The sequence below is a fragment of the Procambarus clarkii genome, chromosome 74, assembly GCF_040958095.1.
Source record: "Procambarus clarkii isolate CNS0578487 chromosome 74, FALCON_Pclarkii_2.0, whole genome shotgun sequence".
Classification (NCBI taxonomy): domain Eukaryota; kingdom Metazoa; phylum Arthropoda; class Malacostraca; order Decapoda; family Cambaridae; genus Procambarus; species Procambarus clarkii.
In genome coordinates this window covers 11,809,336-11,829,532 of record NC_091223.1, presented here as the reverse complement: position 1 = coordinate 11,829,532, position 20,197 = coordinate 11,809,336, and the positions used below count along the sequence as shown (strand labels likewise).

Below are 20,197 nucleotides of genomic sequence, written 5' to 3'. Positions count from 1 at the left end.
ACAAGATAATAAATACGATTGTGTTAAATAAAAGGTCTTGGTTGTATTCTGTGTCCATGCAAGAGTAATAATGCTAGTGTTTTGTGCTGGGTAAATCAAAATCATTCCTAATACAAGTCGGTCCTCATGGAACGTCCATGCTATAATAATACAGAACTGTACTTTAAATCTAATGACTGGCATACGTCTAAAGAAGTCTCAGTTTATATCAGGCGTTACTAAGACTTAAAAAGTTTGAAAGTTATATATTTTTAAGAAAAACTCCTGCAAATGTGTTAACCGATAATATTATTTGTTGGAGAGTGCGTTGTCTATGTTAGGCTAACTAGAGTCTACAACTAGGCTTCATCAGCTAAGTAACCAGAGGCAAGGGATGCATTAATAAGCGTAAAAGAAACAAAATATTACTGCATTCCTACATACGTTTCTGCATACCTTGAAATTGCATTTTTATTGAGCATTTTTAATGTCATATTTATTGGCGTAATATATCCTTCCACTTCTCTGCACTCTGTTCATTCTTATTGCCTAACGGATTCATCACGTTAGCGATTAAGTAAGCGGGAACGTTCCGGTTACATTTTTCAAGTAATTCACCAAATGGCTAGAGCCATAGGCTCGTATATCAATGAAAACTTGTGAAAATATGACAACATTAATAGGAAAATATGGAAGCGTAATTAAATACAGAATCAAACTGAAACTGTCGGCCCCCAATTGATGTACACTTCACTCGCTGGCCCAAACCATCAGCCTCTACTTGATGATCTACAACAAACTGCTGCTAATTCAAATAAATTGCTGGAATTGCGTTTAAATCCTTGGAAACCAAATACACTTAAACCTTTTGTAAGCTATTTACGTATATATTAAATAAACCTATTAAGTTAACTCTTAGCCCATTTCGTATTCATCCAGCAACTATTTTGGAGGAAAAATTGTTCTCCCAAGCCACCACAAGAAACGAACAGGCGTTTGTTCTCTAATATATTAATTTTAAGAACCCTTAAAATTTAAGACAATGAGAGACCCAAATGTTTTTCTTTGCAAGAAAAAACTTATAATAATACACATTGATTAAGTTACCTGACTGTTATTGCTAGAGGAAACTTTTTAAAAATTACGAAACATAATTAAACTATATTTTTTATACTACAAACATATTAGCTTCATTCACAGTGTAACGAAAACAATGGATAAAAGATTCACTATTAAAAATGTTTTAATGTTTCATTCCCAAAGGATAAATAAAGATATGATTTACGATTGAAGATATATCGTTTAAGATTTCTTCTCTGGTTCGTGTAATTATCTACTCTAGTAGAGGACTAAGCGTCGCCACAATAAAGTAGTGGCAGCAATATTTGTAGTGTAGTAATACAAGTGGTAACAGCAGACTGTTTAGCAATAATAATGGTTAAACCAGTATACGAGGGGAGACTGAATATTCTTTTCCCGCAAATACTGGGAACATCTGTAGCTTCACTACCCTGTAGTTTATGGCGAAGAGAGTAAATAACCAAGATTGTTAAAGACAAATTATACGTTATAAAGCTAATCAATATTGATTTGTTTAGGAAAAGTTAGAAAGCTGAATACTTTATATGGACCACCATTCGTCTGTAAATGTCTGGAGACAAAGGTGAGATGATTGCGAAGAAGGAAACTCTAGATGTATCGTATATTAGGTAACTCTCTAATGTAAGCATGTGTTTCCACCTTTGATTTATTGAAGGGTTTAGCGATTTCCAGGCAAGCAGCTTTAATTAGCCGTCCCTATGTCTGTTGTTAGCAGCTTGCACATATTCGCTAACCAATTCGAAGTCGGGCGCTTCTGTAGACGTCTCGCTGCTTATTCGTCCAATATTGTACTCTAAGATAATGAGAGCCCCAAATGTTTTTCTTGGCAAGAAAAACTTATATAATACGTATTATAAGATTAAGTTATCTGGCTCTGTTATTGCTAGAGGAAACTTTTTAAAAATTACGAAACAATTTAAACTTTTTATTGTGAAGCTCAATAAAGAGAATAAATTATACATTATTATGTTTTAAACTGTGCTAACCAATATGGATGTCGGTTCCTAGAGTGAGAATACTCGCCTCTCTGATGCCGGGATGTGATAAATATGCTGACATTTTTGGCTGGGGAAACAATGCACTTTAGTTGGCTGATGAGGAAAGTCCGTTAATATCACTACCTCGAGGGGATAAGTTCTGCAATTTAACTGATTTGTGGGGAGAAATAGGGGAACTTCTCAAGGTGGCGGGGGTAAACACTGTAATTTAGCTGAATAACTGAAAAATATTTTTGGCTTGTTGGAAAAATGATTATTGTTTTCGGTAAAATATTGAATATTCATATGAATATTCTTGAATATTCATGTAATTTAGATAACGAGTATAGTAATATTAATTTATATATAATATATATAATATATATATATATATATAATATATATATATATATATATATATATATATATATATATATATATATATATATATATATATATAATATATATAATATGCGCGAACAAGCCTGAATGGTCCCCAGGACTATATGCAACTGAAAACTCACACCCCAGAAGTGACTCGAACCCATAATGCCAGGAGCAACGCAACTGGTATGTACAGGATACCTTAATCCGCTTGATGGTCGTGATCATCTATGTCCTGTCGTGATGGTCAAACGAATTAAGGCATCCTGTACATACGAGTTGCGTTGCTCCTGGCAGTATGGGTTCGAGTCACTTCTGGGGTGAGAGTTTTCAGTTATATATACTTAGAGATATATCTATAATATATAATAATATATATTTATATAAATATATATAAATATAGATGTATATATATTATATATATATATTTATATAAATATATATTATATATATAATATATATATAATATAAAAAAGGATATTCGGAATAAAAGATCAATAATATTACATAGCTTCCAAAGGCTAATAGGATGTAAAAACTTCAAATTTAAAATCAGTGATGATAAAAGGTAAATATCTAAGAACTAAATAATGATGAGGCCAGGCAAGAGCTCTAAGATACCTGGGGCAACACACACACATCATATATATATAATATATATATATATATATATTATATATATATGTATATATATATATACATGTATATATATATATATATATATATATAATATGCAATTAACGATCACAAAACACTGATCATTTTTATGCGGAAAATCCACAGAGAAATGTGAAAGGAAGTGAACGTTTCGGCCTGATTAAAACAGTTATCAACACCAGACTGGTCTGGTGTTGATAACGGCTTTAATCAGGCCGAAAACTTCACTTCCTTTCACATTTCTCTGTGGATTTTCCGCATATATATATATATATATATATATCTATATGTATCTAATATAATATATATATATATATAATATATAATATATATATATATATATATATATATATATATATATATATATAATTAATATAATCAAATAGAGCTACAATCTAAAAGGTTTTAATAGTTCTATTACTCAAAGAGATACCACTTTCTAACTGCCTAGGGCTCAAGCAGACGTGAGGCATCAGGCTCGCGGTAACTCGAACTAAGCACAAGACAGGCAGGCAGGCGGTTAAATGGACTCTTACCTGTCTCGTTTTCCTACGGCAAGACGGCTGCAGAGAGGAAACACTTTGTTACTAATACCGGTTCCACTGCCGAGAGTGCCCTTCGGGCCTCCCTCGCTCCCCGCCATACTTAGGCGAGAGTTTTGGCGTGTATGTTCAGAAATGGTTCACTAGTTTGCGGTTACACTAGAGACAGACCCGGCCATCACCTCTTGTAATTGGGTTTTAGGAGTCACAAATAATACTTCAGCCAATTCCTGGGTGCCATTCACGCAGCCCTGCCTTAAAATGTGCTATTGATACCCACAATCTATTGGTTTGAATTCCAGGAGTAATATGTTTTGATATATTAATGGATATATATTGGTGAAATATATATACTCACACGCACACGTTAATATATAGTGTGTATGTGCGTATATGTTATGAAGTTAACTGAAAATTAAGAAAACCAAATTAACGAGCACACGTTCCACGGTTATCATGCTTCTAGGTAGTGATATTTCATAATTGTTTATGCCTGCAAGGTAAAAGAAATGGCTATAATATTATTCTTCATAAACTTTGCTTCTGTTTCCAGTACCAGGCCTTGAAGTACGATGAATACGGCTGGGAGGCCATCGCCATTTCAAAATGGCAGCATTCCTAATAGGTCTCCAAAGTAGGTTTATCAAGTTTCCCTGGTATATTTGCCTCTGTGACTGCAAGGACACTAAGGAGCACTGCCACAGACGGGACAGGTCACATTGGACCAAGTTCTTATGGGAAGGAACGTCAAGTGGGAGCCACAGGTGGACCCCCGGAAGATGATTAGGCTACCACTGCACATCAAATTCAGCCTAATTAAACAATTTGTCACAGCTCTAGATAAGGAGTCGGCAACCTTCAAGACTTCTTCCCTAAGCTGTCAAACGCAAAACTCCGATGAAAACGCCGGCTTTGACAACTGATAAAGAAGATCCTGGAATGCAAGCAGTTCCCCAAGAAGCTCGCTGGGGAGAAGAATGCTGCTTGGAAGAGCTTTGAAGTAGCTCGGAGATTCCTTGACAATCATAACACCGAAAACTATGTAAAACTGGTTGGTACTCTGGTGTAGAACTATGGCACAATATGTCCTTCAGAATCTATATTCTTGATGTCTATTTTGATAAATTCAAGAACATGAGAACATGGAGAAGGAAGTCGAATGCCTTCATCAGGATATAAGGCAGAACGTCGCTACCAAGGATAACGAGAACACGATGGGAGACTACACTTTGTGGATGATTCGTGAAAGTGATTTACAATATAACCATAAATATTAAAAACCTGATCACTTCTAGGTCTTTTGTGATCGTTTTTGTATAACTTTAATATACATGTTAACATTGATTCATTTTTTCCTGACTTTAAGGGAACGAAAAGACGAAAAATTATCCAGTTTTCGACTAGAAATGTGTAACTTTCCAAATATCACTGTCCTGATTACAATTTTTTTTTTTAGAGAATAATAGCCATTTTCTATACTTTTGAGGCATAAGCAATTAGCAAATAACACTACCGATGGACAAAGAGTGTGCTACACTGTGATCTGCCCTTTGCTTTACAAACAGGCAAGTACTTTAATCGGTTAATCTACTGCTCTCACAATTTGAGACTTTTAGCGGATTGTGGAACTCATTATGAGTAGTAGAGCCTATGGTGACATGTCGGACGGAACGACGTCTGGTTGTCAGATCGTCCTTTTCCACGTGTCTTTTACCATCTCTATTAAAATATTGGCCTAACTGCAGTAGCAAATGACTCTCGTAGTTAAAATGGCACGAATTCAACTAAAAGTCAATCCCATATAAAACTCATTTGATTGAAAAGAGCCGTTGAAGCAGTGTTAAACCATTAAAAAAAGAACATTTAACACAGGTATTGGATCTTTGATCAAGAACATGATTTTGTTGCCTGCACATATGTCCAGACTTTCAGATTCTATCTTTAAACATGAACAAGTAACGTAAAGAATATATAACTTTTCTAGTTCCAAATTGCTTTATCAATGATTGTGCAAGTTGCCAAAGAGGCGCACCTCGCGTTCCGGCACTAACCAGACACATGTCTTCCCCCAACATTTTCGTCTTGATACCGAGCGAAGAAAACTTGTAAATGACCAGACGAGTATTGGTAGTTCACCTAATTAATAGAGATAAAAAAAATCGTTTCTGTAAGGGAGAGATAACGGGAGACAAAACCTACACCACGGTTTTAGGAACTACCGTATGATTTATGAAATCTTCTCCAACATTGTTTTGGTGTGTATTAATATTACATACCCATTTATCAAAGCTGACATAAGCTTGCAGTTTCTTAACGTATTCGGTATAATTGAAATTTTAAATCACCCTTTATATTATCCACATTTCCAATTGACCTATTTCATTAACGTCTCTTACTGGTTAAATATCATGCGTCCGTATTGTGTTTACGTGACTCGGCGGGCAAAACATGTTCGGGAAACATTTAATCAACGTTTTCTACGTTCATTTAATATTATATGAACGTAATTTGAACAGATTCGCCAGGGGGGAAAGGGGTCCATCCTCATATGTTAATAATGAGCTGGCTGTGTGGTTGTAGCAATCAAAATGGAACCGACAATAAGCTATTTCGCGTTTGATCATTGTTGTATTGTTACACTATTGTCATTATAGTTCACATTTACATGAGAATACACACACACACACACACACACATATATACATTATATATATATATATATATATATATATATATATATATATATATATATATATATATATATATATATATATATATATATATATATATATGTCGTACCTAGTAGCAAGAACGCACTTCTCAGCCTACTATGCAAGGCCTGATTTGCCTAATAAGCCAAGTTTTCATGAATTAATTGTTTTTCGACTACCTAACCTAACTTTTTCTGCTACCTAACCTAACCTATAAAGATAGGTTAGGTAGGGTTGGTTAGGTTTGGTCATATATCTACGTTAATTTTAACTCAAAAAAAAATTGACCTCATACATAATGAAATGGGTAGCTTTATCATTTCATAAGAAAAAAATTAGAGAAAATACATTAATTCAGGAAAACTTGGCTTATTAGGCAAATCGGACTTTGCATAGTAGGCTGAGAAGTGCGTTCTGGCTACTAGGTACGACATTATATATATATATATAATATATATATATATATATATATATATATATATATATATATATATATATATATATATATATATAATATAATATAATATAATATAATATAAATATTATATAATATAATATTGTATATAGAATGCGGACACTGCGTCGTTAGACTCTCTAGGGGATGGAAGGTCACTTGTAAAAATTATACATTTTCACCGTGACTACGCTCGAGGAATTAACATGTAACACGCAAATCGGAGCTGCAACAAACGGTGAACTGTGATATTGTGCATGGGGAAAGTGGGTGTAATGCGGCGTAACAGAGCTGTGTTATTGTGTGTGGGAGAGATGTGACATTAGGCGTGGGAGAGCTGTAATATTAGGCGTGGCAGAGCTGTGGTATTAGGCGTGGGAGAGCTGTAATCTGGAAACATTAGCGTGCAAAGCATCGTGAGGTCAGTTCATCTTTTCGGTGTAGAGTGACGGTCATGGCGCACATACACACGAAAAGTTAAACTAGTCAAGGCAGACGTCAAGTTGGTTAGGACCGACCAAACGCCCAGTCTTCATGAGCCTTACACTTAACAGTTATTGTGTTAAGTGATGTGGCATAACATAAATTTTATCGTTGCGCTGTTTGAAGCGAAAATTGAACATATGAGTTTGAGTATGAATAGAAGCTGCCTCGCATGGGCCAATAGGCCTATGATCTAACAACACAGTCAGTATGAGCCAGTGCTTTTAAAGAATGAAGATGAAGTCTGATGCAGACGAGGAGTCACAATAACGTGGCTGGAATATGTTGTCCAAACCACACACTAAAAATTAAAGGGACGACGACGTTTCGGTCCGTCCTGGACCATTCTAAAGTCGATTATGATAAGGGAATGTTGTTGACCAGACCACACACTAGAAATTGAAGGGACGACGACGTTTCGGTCCGTCCTGGACCATTCTCAAGTCGATTGTGAGAATGGTCCAGGACGGACCGAAACGTCGTCGTCCCTTCAATTTCTAGTGTGTGGTCTGGTCAACATACTTCAGCCACGTTATTGTGACTCATCGCCTGCACAGGGAATGTTGTTGTTTTTAGAATCAGCTACTCAGAACATAAAGTTTCAAGTAGCACGGGCTATGGTGAGCCCGTAAAACAAAAATAGGGGAAGGAGGTAAGGCAATAAATAGGCAAGAGAGGTGTGGAGAAGAAAATCTTAGAGCAAGGCCATCTTTTGCCTTGCTTTTTCTTCCTCTATGATTTTCTTCTCGCCTCTCTCTTGCCTATTTATTGCCTTGCCTCCTTCCCTTATCACTTACGGGCTATTCATGCCCGTACCACCTCTTGGGTTGCTTAATCTTTATCAATCAATCAGTCCCTTATCACTGCCCCGCTCCTGTGCCAGGTAAGTCCACTACGGGCTCACCATAGCCCGTGCTACTTGAAACATTTTGTTACGAGTAGCTGAATCTAAAACAACAACAACAACATTCCCTTATCATAATCGATTTGAGAATGATCCAGGAGGGACCGAAACGTCGTCGTCCCTTCACTTTTTAGTGTGTGGTCTGCTCAACATGAAGTCTGATTTAGATGTGCCTAATCACTGCATTGCACTTATATAATATTATATGTTTAAAACATAATTAGTAAAAATTCATATTTCTCTTATAACTACAAGTATTTGATAATTATTATTACTGGTATTATTTTATTATAATATAAAAAATTAATAATTAGTATATAGGGGTACCACATCTGATGCAGTTGTAGGGACCCATAGCCTCGGAGAAGAGAATAATGAGTGTTGAGAGAAAAACTTGACGTTTGACCAAGTATACGTTTGAGTATTTGCTTCTCCTACCATCCCTTTTTTATTATTTATGTTGTATACTTTATTATACAAGGTACACAGTTACATAGCTGATTGGTTACAAAATGTGAACAATAAGAGGAAATAACAGGAAGCTTGTTTCGTAGAGGCTTTAGATTTCTTCAAAGTCCTACAGCACCGGGCAGGAACCGAGGATGCAGTGGGCTCTGGATCTCCACACAGAGGCGCTGGTAGAAAAAGGTCGCCTCTCTAGGGTATCTAAGCCTGGAATCAAGATCCTTGAGAAACCACCTTGCACTCTCTCTCCCCATGGACCAAGGGTCTCGAAGTTGTACTGATCTATTTCTCTGTACTTGGTTGAATTGTCTGTGTGTGTGGCCGTGGCTCCTGCTTGGGTGATAGAGGGGTTGATGTATGTGGCAGCCAAGGTGGATATGCAGGTATAGTCCCACACTAATTGTCTATTATTTTTTCCATGGGTGAAGTGTGATTCCATCTGGTCTAGCAAATCTAACAGAATTACGATTCACTAGATTGCAAAACTCTCTCTCTCTCTGCTGGACACTGGGCTGATGCAAGGATCCTCTTAATGATATCGTTGACTTCGTCATGTCGTGAATGCCAACCACTCTATTTTTCACAGTGAAGGCCATGCGATCCATATTCGTCTGCATCTGCATAACCGCAAATACACCTACATACAGTGTTGACTGGATCAGCAAGGCAGAAGACGACTGCAATACGGAGCTGCTGCAAATCAAGATGTATTTCTGTCGCAGACATAGAAGTCCCCTACATGGGCAGTCTATACAGCTCTGAGTTGCTCAGGATCACTGTGTTGTTGCCTCCAACAAAGCGGTGGCTTATTTGGCTACAATAAGGCTGTCCCAACTGGATTCTTTCTTGGCTTTCAGCAGGGTTGGTCTGAGTGCAAAGTCTGGCCAGGGTACCCTAGTTTGTGTTTCATTCCGAGAAGTTTTTTTTTTTTGAGGGGGGGGGGATTATTATTTTCTACCACAGACGTGGCCAGACATTTACAATGCTAATCACCATATATACATTTTCTCCTGTCCTCCAAGGACAGGGTGAGAGATCTGTTAAACATATAGTTCAGGGATTTATTGAACAATTAACCACAGGTGATTGTAGTGCTATTAAAATGCTAATCTAACCTATATAGATACATAGATACAGAGTTACGTCTGCCCTACATAACGTGTTCGATGTGTCTTTTACATAGTAACTATAATAATAATACTAATAGTAATAATATATCTTGTGTACACAATAACTACAATTTTACGCTGTAAAATAAATATATCCTGTAAAATATGGCTTTAAAATCGCAGCGTGTCCCTTAAACAGCAAACTTTCTTGAAATTATGTAAATGATTTTCAAGTGATTAAATTTATTAATTTATTTACCAACACATGAAATACAACAAACTAATAATAACCTAACCATAAAGCTATGAAATAGATACCAAATGTCCACGCGTCACTCCATGATGATGCTCACTCAATTTAAAAAAAAATTACCGAATGAAAGGTTAATATTGTATATCATGGAAAGTATGGGGATAAAGTTTGACTTTTTGGGAGGATAAAGTAGGTGTTTATCATACTAATGAGATGATGCCGTTCTGGATGATTGTTGCTAGTTATGTTAGTATTATGACGAGAAAGATGATGACAATGGTGACTGAATTGACGCTATATAGGGATGTGGATGGTGATTTTAATGATCGTGAAAATTTTGGTGATGATTTTAATGATTGTGATAACGTTTGAGATGATGATTGTGATGAAGGTGACTATAAGGATCATGATAATAAGCTGGAGGCCTGACAGCTGAGTGGACAGCGCTTCGGATTCGTAGTCCTGAGGTTCCGGGTTTGGTCTCCGGTGGAGGCAGAAACCAATGGACAGAGTTTCTTTCACCCTTATGCCCCTGTTACCTAGCAGTAAATAGATACCTGGGAGTTAGACAGCTGCTACGGGCTGCATCCTGGGGGTTTGTAACAAAAAGGAGGCCTGGTCGAGGACCGGGCCGCGGGGACGCTAAGCCCCGAAATCATTTCAAGATAACCTCAAGATGGTGGTGATTGTAACAGTGATGTAGATGGTGATAACATGGCAGTAATATTATCTTTCATATTAACACAATTTATTGTTGTTTATGAGGCTATCGTTGCAAGTAATAACTACACGTTTTATGTAAGATTACTCAGTGTAATTATTCTCAGAATTTACATTTGTATTCATAATTTATTTCATATGTTACTTTTGATGGATTACTTTGGTAAACCCTTTTTGTATAATTACTTGTAAGGCGAGCTTATTACTATTATTATTATTACTGTAATTAATATCCTCATATATATATTTAGAACGCTTCTGTTGGAATAAGACTGATTAATCACAAAAATATATCTGTTAATACGTCAAACATTGGTTGTGGAAGTTTATATGAATATAAACGTTTATATAAAGACAGCAGACCGAGAAATGGAGCGCAGTCATAGATTAAGAAATGGAATGTTACTTATACCGTTATTTAATGGGGTGTAAAAACATATGAAGGGTATGAGGCATGTATTAAAGGGTGCAAGCTTCTGAAATAAATACCATGATTGGATATTTAAGGAATGGCTGAACAGGAATAATTTAAAAACACCTTTTGAGAAAATACTTTAAAGTTACGTTTAAAGTGAATATAAAGAATGATATGTAACATCAAGTAAAGTGCACGAGAGATGTTTTTGGGAATAACTAAGAATACAAAAACAGGCATTAAAGGATTATTCTGAAAACGTAAGCTGAGTAGTTTAAAAAAAAAAACACATTTAAAAACAGCTGAATGGATGTTTAAGGATGTAAAGAAATGTTTGAGGCTTTTGTCAAGATGTTTATGAACTGTGAACCAAATAGACTTGGTTGGCTTGGGAATGGGTTGTTTAGATATCATGATGGATAATTTACTCTGACTATATAATGGAAACTTTTATTCTTGAACTACAAGGATTCTATTAATTTTCTTACTTACCCTCGATAGCGAAAGGGTAAGATCAATTATTCTAGCACAAAGCTTTTCTATTTTTCTTACATTTTTCTTCACTTTAGATAAAAATTTAAAAATTAACTCTCCAAATTTCGTTTTCAGTTAAATTTAGCCTGACGCTAAGAGTGTTTCGATAACTCTTGTAACATTCTCAGAGGCAGAGTTGGAATGATTATAAATTGATTGCTTGATGAAGATTGTCACCCAAGAGGTGGCACGGGCATGAACAGCCCTTAAGATTACAAATTGCCTTCCTGTGGGATATGTATCCGAGGATGAGGTGAAGGTGATGAGGTGAATGGGATGTGGTGAAGAAGCACTTCACTTGTAGGTCCACTGTATATTGTCACTGATGATTGCATGATGGCTGGGGCATTATGTTGCATGTTCCGTCCTGTACTGGAAGTTGGCAGAGTGTATTGTTGATCAGACCACACACTAGAAGGTGAAGGGACGACAACGTTTCGGTCCTTCCTGGACCATTCTCAAGTCGATGGTCTTGACCATTCTCATCGACTTGAGAATGGTCCAGGACGGACCGAAACGTCGTCGTCCCTTCAGCTTCTAGTGTGTGTGGTCTGGTCAACATAGTTTAGCCACGTTATTGTGACTCATCGCCTGGATTTGGCAGTGTAATTTTGTGCTAGTTGGCTATTGATGTGTGGCTTGGTTTGCTTTGTGTATAATGCCTCGCCGAAATCGTCTTCTGTTGTCGCTGTATCTGTCGATTATTTTGGAGTTGTTAGTAAGTGTATCTCTGGTGATAATCTGGTTATGTATAGAGATTATATGTTCTTTTATAGGTCCTTGCTGCTTATTTGTCCGGCATCTTGAAAGGGATGTTATTGTCTTGCCAATACATGGAATTCGTTGGGGCCTAGTCCCCAAGTGGGCATGTGAAGCATAGAAAATATGTCTTTTTCAAGGAGTTTTGTTGGTTTCAGGAGAGTTCTTCATGAGGAAGTTGATAGTCTTCTTGTTCTTATTATGGGTATTAAACCCCATTCAAGTGAGATAAAACCGTCGAAGACGTCTAAGACATGTAAAGAATGTAATATGGAGTCAATTCAGAGATCTACAGTTATCTAAAAGAATTTACTGCAAAAATGAGTGAGTTGCGAGTATTAATATATACAAAATTGTTTCTGTAATTCACTGTGAATATCTGAGCGCAACCTGTAGAAATGTTGGAAATAATTCTTGAAATGGTTTCGTAAAACTAAAATGAACTATAGGCAATGAGGCCAATAGGAAGTGCCTGCAGTAGTTAGACATTTGAAATATCATAAAACTGGATCATCTGACTGATAGAGGAAGATAAATAGTGCTTAAACAGAATACAATGAACTAAACTTAGACTTAGAGATCACAAAAGCCAAAATGCATCTAAATATCCAATGAGAAAGTTTAAAATGAATGTGACAACTCGACAGAGGTTACAGCCTGGAGTATATAATCTAAAAAAATAAACTAAGAAATCGTACACAAAAACTCATGCAAGTGATAGTCACCAGAAGGTTGCCAGGAGCGTGAAGATCACGATGACCAGACGTCTCACACTCATTCCTTTGCCCACACCTGCGACCCTGGACACACTCGCGTCGCCTCCCATGGCTGCACAGCTCCGTGCATTCACTCGTCTCAACACTCCAGTGCCTCTCTCAGAGCATCTGGACTCGTCCACGCCATTGGACTCGCGCAGGTCTCTAGATTCACCCAGATCTCTAGATTCACCAAAGTCTCCGGACTCGCCCAAGCCTCTGGACTCGCGCAAACCTCTGGGCTCGCGCAAGTCTCTGGACTTGAGCAAATCTCTGGGTTCAAGCAAGCCTCTGGGCTCGTGCAAGCCTCTTGACTCACCCAGGCTTCTGGACTCGCCCAAGCCACTGGACTCGCCCAAGCCACTGGACTCGCCCAAGCCACTGGACTCGCCCAAGCCACTGGACTCGCCCAAGCCACTGGACTCGCCCAAGCCACTGGACTCGCCCAAGCCACTGGACTCGCCCAAGCCACTGGACTCGCCCAAGCCTCTGGACTCGCCCAAGCCTCTGGACTCGCCCAAGCCTCTGGACTCGCCCAAGCCTCTGGACTCGCCCAAGCCTCTGGACTCGCCCAAGCCTCTGGACTCGCCCAAGCCTCTGGACTCGCCCAAGCCTCTGGACTCGCCCAAGCCTCTGGACTCGCCCAAGCCTCTGGACTCGCCCAAGCCTCTGGACTCGCCCAAGCCTCTGGACTCGCCCAAGCCTCTGGACTCGCCCAAGCCTCTGGACTCGCCCAAGCCTCTGGACTCGCCCAAGCCTCTGGACTCGCCCAAGCCTCTGGACTCGCCCAAGCCTCTGGACTCGCCCAAGCCTCTGGACTCGCCCATGCCTCTGGACTCGCCCAATCCCCTGGACTCGCCCAAGCCACTGGACTCGCCCAGGTTTTGGGACTCGTGTAAGTCTCTGGACTCGCCCAAGACTCTGGACTCACCAAAGCTCCTGGACTCGTCCAACCTTACGGACTCTACCAGGCTTCGGGATTCGCCCAATGTTTCGGACTCGCCCAAGCCTGTAGACTCGCCCACACTTACATCTCCGAAGGCACACATTTCATCACAGTCCATCCTGTAAGGAAACAAAAAAGAACTATATAATTTATATGAAAAAAATATATTTTCATTGCTATCATGTATATGAACAAAGTAATGTCTGTCCATGGTTGGAGGCCAGATACATGAGGCTCACACAACTCTGCATGGTAATTTGTATCTGTATGGGAAATGTTGTAGGCGGGTCGGGGTTGGTCCCCTATGCCCCCTCTCTAAGTAAGATTGGCTCCCATTGCGACAACTAACAACTCGTATAAAGTCTTAAAATGGTGGTTTAATCTTCCATAGAGTTTTTCAATAACTTATTTAGCTGATAATCACAACGAAAATGTTGTTAAGCTTTGCATCAAAGTTACATAAGTATTATTAACATGGCAATGTTGTGAATTTTTCTGAGAGAATATTGAATGTTCTGAGAGAGAGAGGAAGAGAGAGAATGGGAGCGAGAGCGATTGAGAGAGGGAGAGTGAATGGGAAGGAGGGGAGAAAGAGATAACAGGAGAAGGAAAAGGAACTATCAGAAAAAGCGCCAAGCTATGACGATTACAAAGTACTGGGGATTGAATCAGGCTAAGGATTTGTGATGGGGACGGGGGGGGGATGGTGCCCAACTACTGGGACGGTCGGGGATTGAACTCCGACCTGCCTGAAGCGAGACCGTTGCTCTTCCGTCCAGCCCAACTGGTTGGGTGAAAATGGAGGAGGGGAGAGAGAGAGAAAGGGAGGAGAACAGAGAAAAAAGGAGGAGAGAGAAAGGGAGGAGAACAGAGAAAAAAGGAGGAGAGAGAGAGAGAGAGAGAAAAAAAAAAGGAGAGAGAGAGAGAGAAAAGGAGGGAGTGCGGCAGAGAGGGATATCCAGGCCCCGCCGTGAACCCCATCAAGTACGTATATAAGAGTAAAGGTAAGTATCACTCAGGTATTGTTGAGGCGGATGGAAAGCATTACTTACGTGGGCCACAGCCATTTGCCTCCACCCTTCTCCTCCTAATGTGTTCGGATACACGGTTATGTTCAGATGTATCCCAATGTGTTCTAACTTTGATTACAATTGTTGCTTTTATTCCAATTGTGACCTTCCACATAATGTATCCATGAACAGTCATCCACTTGCCAGGTACTTATTTACATTGTATTTAAAAGAGGCATCAGGTGTTAGGAAGCGGTGAAAACAAAGTTGATCATGGGTGGAAATGGGGTCCGGAGGCCATTCAGTTGTGCGACAGCTGGTCTGATCACTACTCTACAGGATCACTACTCTACAGGATCACTAATCTTCAGGATCACTACAGGATCACTACTCTACAGGATCACTACTCTACAGGACCCACTACTCTACAGGACCCACTACTCTACAGGACCACTACACTGCAGGACCAACTACACTGCAGGACCAACTACACTGCAGGACCAACTACTCTACAGGACCCACTACTCTACAGCACCACTACAGGACCACTACTCTATAGGACCACTACACTCGTGGAGTAATAATAATACAAGCGTGATCATCAGCACACTCAACTACTGCTTCAAGGCAAACAAGAAGTAATTAAAAATTCAGCAGCTCAAGATAATTTCCAAGTCAATATAATTTGAGTTATGTTTCGTTACCACAAAATAGATAAGTGATTGAGAGAGGTTAAATACTCACAACTCATTGAATAACTGAATATTTATTCTGAATCACTGAATCGTTCATTAAAGTTTGTATTCCCTTTATAGGGTGCAATGAATAACATATGTGCAACCTCTATTATTATTAATAATGGAGTAAAAATGCCACGAGATGGACCATTCAGGTGTGTGATTTGGAAATTATTGATGATTCACCGAGCGGCTTGTTGTAATATCAATTAGGTTTGTGTTGTTCAGGACGGGAAAAAGTTTTGTGTTAAGCACACATCATTTGTACAAAATCAAAGTGACACAGTATATACCATTTAATGTTATCAGGGAAGTGTTTAAGAGCCTTATTGTATGTTCTCATATCCATGTAAGTGAAGTAGTATTATTGTGTCTTCACGCTGACTTCGGTGGTAAGTATCGCAATCAAGTGATAATTAAAGTTATGCGATATAAGCTGACCAGATTAAAATACACTCCGAAGAAAAGGTGATTAAACGCGTTTAAATTCAAAAGTTTATATACTTTTTATCTAAAATCCTGATGCCTTAAGACCCCATCCTGATACCAGAACCTTAAGACTTCATCCTCGTACCAGAACCTTAAGACTTCATCCTCGTACCAGAACCTTAAGACTTCATCCTCGTACCAGAACCTTAAGACTTCATCCTCGTACCAGAACCTTAAGACTTCATCCTCGTACCAGAACCTTAAGACTTCATCCTCGTACCAGAACCTAAATATCTACAGCACTGAACCAGAATGAATCTCGAACATTGCATAGCCATTTTGGCTATGCAATGCCAAAATGGCTGACCATTTTATTTTGCAATTATCCAAGCCACCCATCTGCTCGCCTCTCTCTTTGTGTGTCTCACGGCACTAGTGTGGCGGGTGAGGTGATAGCGACCTGGACTATGTCATGTGGTACGACGCCCCACCACAGGGCCCGCTGACACTTGTAATATTCCCGCACCATCGCCTGTCACACAAGCCTGACGGAGGTGTCTGTGGCGTGCAGCAGCGGAAAGCGGCAATATAAAACGGTTAGCGATGGTGCAGAACGGTGTGGGAGAGTATGGAGAGGCGAGCAACGGTGTAGGAGAGAATACTATGGTTTTCAAAATATATTTTCGACACAGCAGCAGAAAGCGCCAGTGTGAATTTTTGGGGGAATAACGTTGTCGAGGGCAGGAAGTCAGTTAGATTTATCGAGGTACGTCGTTTTAAGTGGCGTTTTACCTGGGAATCGAACCCTGGACCATTTGATTGTGAACTTACTGCACTGACTACTGCAATACAGGACACGATCTGGAGAATTGCATGACAGTATGGAAAGGGGTTGACGGTGAATGTTGTGCACCAATGAAACAGGGGGTGCGGTGTGCAAGCGGGGCGTGGCACTACGGGTGAGAAACATTACAACAGTCCATCTGAAGCCGGCACACAACTCTGTGCCGACGGGACGAATTAAACGTAATAAGAGCATTTAGAACATACGACAACGTTCAAAAATGCGGCGTGCTGGGAACAGCACGCTGCATTTCAAAACCATGTGATTCTGTGAAGCTATGATACAACTATTGCAAAGAACATCGAGGTATAGACTATGTCTATATTTCAGATGGTGCTGCGAACGCCATAAAAGGACAAACTGAATCAGAGTTAGTGCCTGCACCGATTTTCATTTGTAACATGGGATGGTGCGAAGGCAATTTGAGACAACGAGAGTTGCAAACAGGTTTGCAAGCTACAGTGAGGATCTGGAGGGGTTTAAGGGGCTGAAATCGTGCGATCTGCGGATTGACGCTAGTCCCTAATTTCCTTCTAGAGACGATTACGTCTGAGTGGTGTTCCCTAGAGTTTGTTTCCATGAGAGAGAGAGAGGGGGGGGGCGGACAGATAGGGAGAGAGAGAGAAGGGAGAGAGAGGAGGAGGGAAAGAGAGAGAGAGAAAGAGATAAATGGGGGGGGGGGGGGGAGGGAAGAGAAGGGACATGAACATCAACATCAGAGTGCCAAAGCCATCCGTGACAACCGATACATCATTACCACCTTCTACAATATTACAGTCCATACTAACAATCTTCTAGAGAGCCAGACTTACCCACGACCAGCGTGAAAGACTGCCAGGAATATTAATGTTTGTATGAATCCATTTATGTAATGAGGATGACATTACCTTCTATTTTTGCTTATAATTTTGGAGAAGATGCCTGTCGATATTTCCTTTAACATTTGCATTACAGATCACGTGAATTAATACTAAATACGGGAGGAGATGACGCAACCTGCTCTCGCACATGACAGCACATATATGACTTATTGCTTATAGTCACTATTTCGCTTATTAATAAGTACATATGTGACACATCCGAAGCCATATTTTGTTTTCAAGGCACTAACTTTTTCTCTCAGTTTTATTAAACAATAGAGACTTTATACAAAATTTGACAATATCCTGAGTTACTTTACAATTTATTTAAATATTTTATTTTTGTTTTATTATTTTTATAAAGCTGTAATGTCAATATAGGTATAGGTTCAGTATTAATTGTAATATCTTAACATACTAAGAAGGTTAGGTTAGGTTGTGGTTTTCTATTCAGCTTTTCAAGGTAAACTCAAATATTCACAATAAATTAGTGTTACATATGCACTTATTCGTTAGCAAGATATTGACTATAAGCAAGTGCAAGAACGGGTTGTATGACGACAGGTATCACAGAGAAATGCTACGATTAAGCTATGGAGCAATATGTAATTGTTTGGAGTCACTAGGTTAGGGTGTTTGACCTCGGTACTTTGCAGTCAATAGGGTCTTTGCCGGTTTGAAGCTGTATGAACTGGAGCTCTCTAGTGAAGAGAGCCACATTACCAGAGGATTCACACCTAATCTGACCTGGATGCCTGTACAAAATTTTTTGGAAGACTGACAGAAAGTCGAGAATGCTTTTCCTTGTTATAGGAAGTTACTACTCAGTAAAAGATGTCGATGCCAACGACCATTTTCTGGTCGTCTGTGATAGCAAACAGTAATATACTGTCTGGAGGAGCAGTGATGAGTATTTGAAGCCTATGGCATTCTCAGTGCCAGGCAGCTAGCTTTGTAAGAACTGAGACAAGCAGCTTTTCTCAGTGTTGTGTGTGAGAGAGAGAGACCTACCGTTCGATTCCATCAATATGCAGTAACGATGATGTTCGTCTCCACAAGAGGAGTCAGACACATTAGAAATGAACATCCACTACCCAGTAGAGGAGGAATTACCTCAACATAACAAGAAACAGTATGAGAAGTTACCACAGACGTGAGGTAAACAAGTAAGACATGTCTTTTTGCTCTACCACACAGCCAACATGGCAAGCAATCTTGTTGTGTTGCATATTATTATAATTTACTGCCCTACGAGCCATGCAATTAGCATATCTTATTCATAGCTATATAGCCAGTTTCTCATTAGGTTAAGTGGCACTAAGAACTGTCTCCATTCTAGTATGTATATCACAAAAACCCTGCACATTATCTTCAATAACCAGGATACTGTTTTTGTTTCTTAAAATTTCCTGTGCCTGTTTGAGATATTATTATTATTATATATATATATATATATATATATATATATATATATAATATATAATGTCATTAAACACAACAGCATTGTAACTATTATTAATTTTCTTCTGGATATTTTCCATTTAACGCAAATATCTTCTTCGATCTGGAGGGTGAAGAAGCACTAGATCAATTAATCTTTGCATTTTTATTGTTCGACGTTCCGTCAGCAATGTGACATATTCAGGAGTAAACTCTGTAGAACTGACAATGCTATACTGAGTTTACATGGAAAAATCTAAATAATAATTAGTGTGGGTACACCTCATTCTACGGTTCACCTAACCCCCTTAATCGTAGGGAGCGGCGAGAGGTAGGGTTATCTTGAGGTTATCTTGAGATGATTTCGGGGCTTTTTAGTGTCCCCGCGGCCCGGTCCTCGACCAGGCCTCCACCCCCAGGAAGCAGCCCGTGACAACTGATTAACACCCAGGTACCTATTTTACTGCTAGGTAACAGGGGCATAGGGTGAAAGAAACTCTGCCCATTGTTTCTCGCCGGCGCCTGGGATCGAACCCAGGACCACTGGATCACAAGTCCAGCGTGCTGTCCGCTCGACCGACCGGCTCCCTTAGGGTGAAGTGATTGTTGTCTGACTCCGGCTTCTAGCTGTCCGCCAGGTCTTACATCTTCCCTCTGGGTAAATGGAGGACCATTGAACTCGTATGCTCGAAGTCGAATTCATCTGGACGATGATTACTGGTGTCAGCT

General features: G+C 39.3%; 2 protein-coding genes across 4 annotated transcripts in view; one reads left to right on the top strand and one right to left on the bottom strand.

Annotated features, from left to right (window-relative positions):
* LOC123767310 (uncharacterized) overlaps nt 1-20,197 on the top strand; it is a 270,450-nt gene that overhangs the window by 131,375 nt on the left and 118,878 nt on the right. The window lies entirely within an intron of this gene.
* Nucleotides 1-20,197, bottom strand: part of LOC123767309 (glutamate-gated chloride channel) — a 148,761-nt gene that overhangs the window by 29,677 nt on the left and 98,887 nt on the right. For 2 of the 3 annotated variants that reach the window (XM_069312932.1, XM_045756877.2), the window contains exons 3-4: nt 13,173-14,267; nt 3,635-3,661 (exon numbers count right to left, since the gene is read on the bottom strand). In XM_069312932.1, coding sequence (XP_069169033.1) covers nt 3,635-3,661; nt 13,173-14,267 — 1,122 coding nt within the window. The remainder of the gene's footprint in view (nt 1-3,634; nt 3,662-13,172; nt 14,268-20,197) is intronic. The other variant, XM_069312933.1, reaches the window with a different exon arrangement.